Source organism: Puccinia triticina, chromosome 12A, assembly GCF_026914185.1.
Source record: "Puccinia triticina chromosome 12A, complete sequence".
In the NCBI taxonomy this organism is placed as follows: Eukaryota; Fungi; Basidiomycota; class Pucciniomycetes; order Pucciniales; family Pucciniaceae; genus Puccinia; species Puccinia triticina.
The window spans coordinates 107970-108890 of record NC_070569.1 but is presented as its reverse complement, the minus strand read 5'-3'; the positions used below and the strand labels follow the sequence as shown (position 1 = coordinate 108890).

The following is a 921-nucleotide window of genomic DNA, read 5'->3' as shown; positions in this document are numbered from 1 at the left end:
ATGAAAAAGGCCGCTAATCATCTGCTATCCATCTTTTTTCATCTCCTACCTCCGACGAAACGTTGTTTACAACCCGAACCAACATGATCACGAAAAAATCAAACAATTGACAACCAAACACCACAGTGGGTGCCTGTAAGCCAAGAGGTCTTCACGCCGCCCGCAAGCTCAGGAATCAACGACGAGACAACCGATGGGCCGATAAATCCTACAAGAAGCGAGCTCTGGGTACCGCCTACCGGTCATCTCCCACCGGAGGTTCCTCCCACGCCAAGGGAATTGTGCTTGAGAAGGTCAGACAACGTCCATTTGCATATTCACACATTCCATTCAATCATAATCCTCTATGATGTTCACTCAAGCCCTCTTTGCCAATGATCAGGTCGGTGTCGAAGCCAAACAACCCAACTCAGCTATCCGAAAATGTGTTCGAGTCCAATTGATCAAGAACGGAAAGAAGGTCACCGCTTTCGTCCCCAACGATGGTTGTCTCAACTTTTTGTTAGTCCAATCAGCTCGAGAATTGTCGGTAGACATGCTACACCACGCGCACTTTTTACTGATGCACTTTTTATGATTTCCCTCTCTTGCTCTTCTTTTGATAGGGACGACAACGACGAGGTTTTGATTGCTGGTTTCGGTCGGGCTGGTAAAGCTAAGGGTGATATTCCTGGTGTTCGTCATTTCAGTCCAACTTGCCCCCTGTCTGCTACTTCAAGACTTCTATGCCCCCTGACACCTGCCGTTGAACCCTCAGGTGCGATTCAAAGTTGTCAAGGTATCTGGTGTTGGATTGCTTGCACTTTGGCTTGAGAAGAAGGTCAGCCAAGTCTACAAGCTTATTTCTCAACCGCCGCATCCTATTTTTGCCTGCGCTAATTCGCATATCCGATCAATCCGCAGGAGAAACCCCGATCGTAG

The 921-nt window shown here is 48.0% G+C and overlaps 1 protein-coding gene across 1 annotated transcript; it reads left to right on the top strand.

Moving 5' to 3' along the window:
* Positions 1–921, top strand: PtA15_12A13 (uncharacterized protein; the record flags this gene model as incomplete). The annotated part of the gene is made up of 6 exons (XM_053161719.1): positions 1–61; positions 127–293; positions 383–501; positions 606–675; positions 758–820; positions 904–921. The coding sequence occupies 6 exons, from the start codon at positions 1–3 to the stop codon at positions 919–921; spliced, it is 498 nt and encodes a 165-aa protein (XP_053025583.1).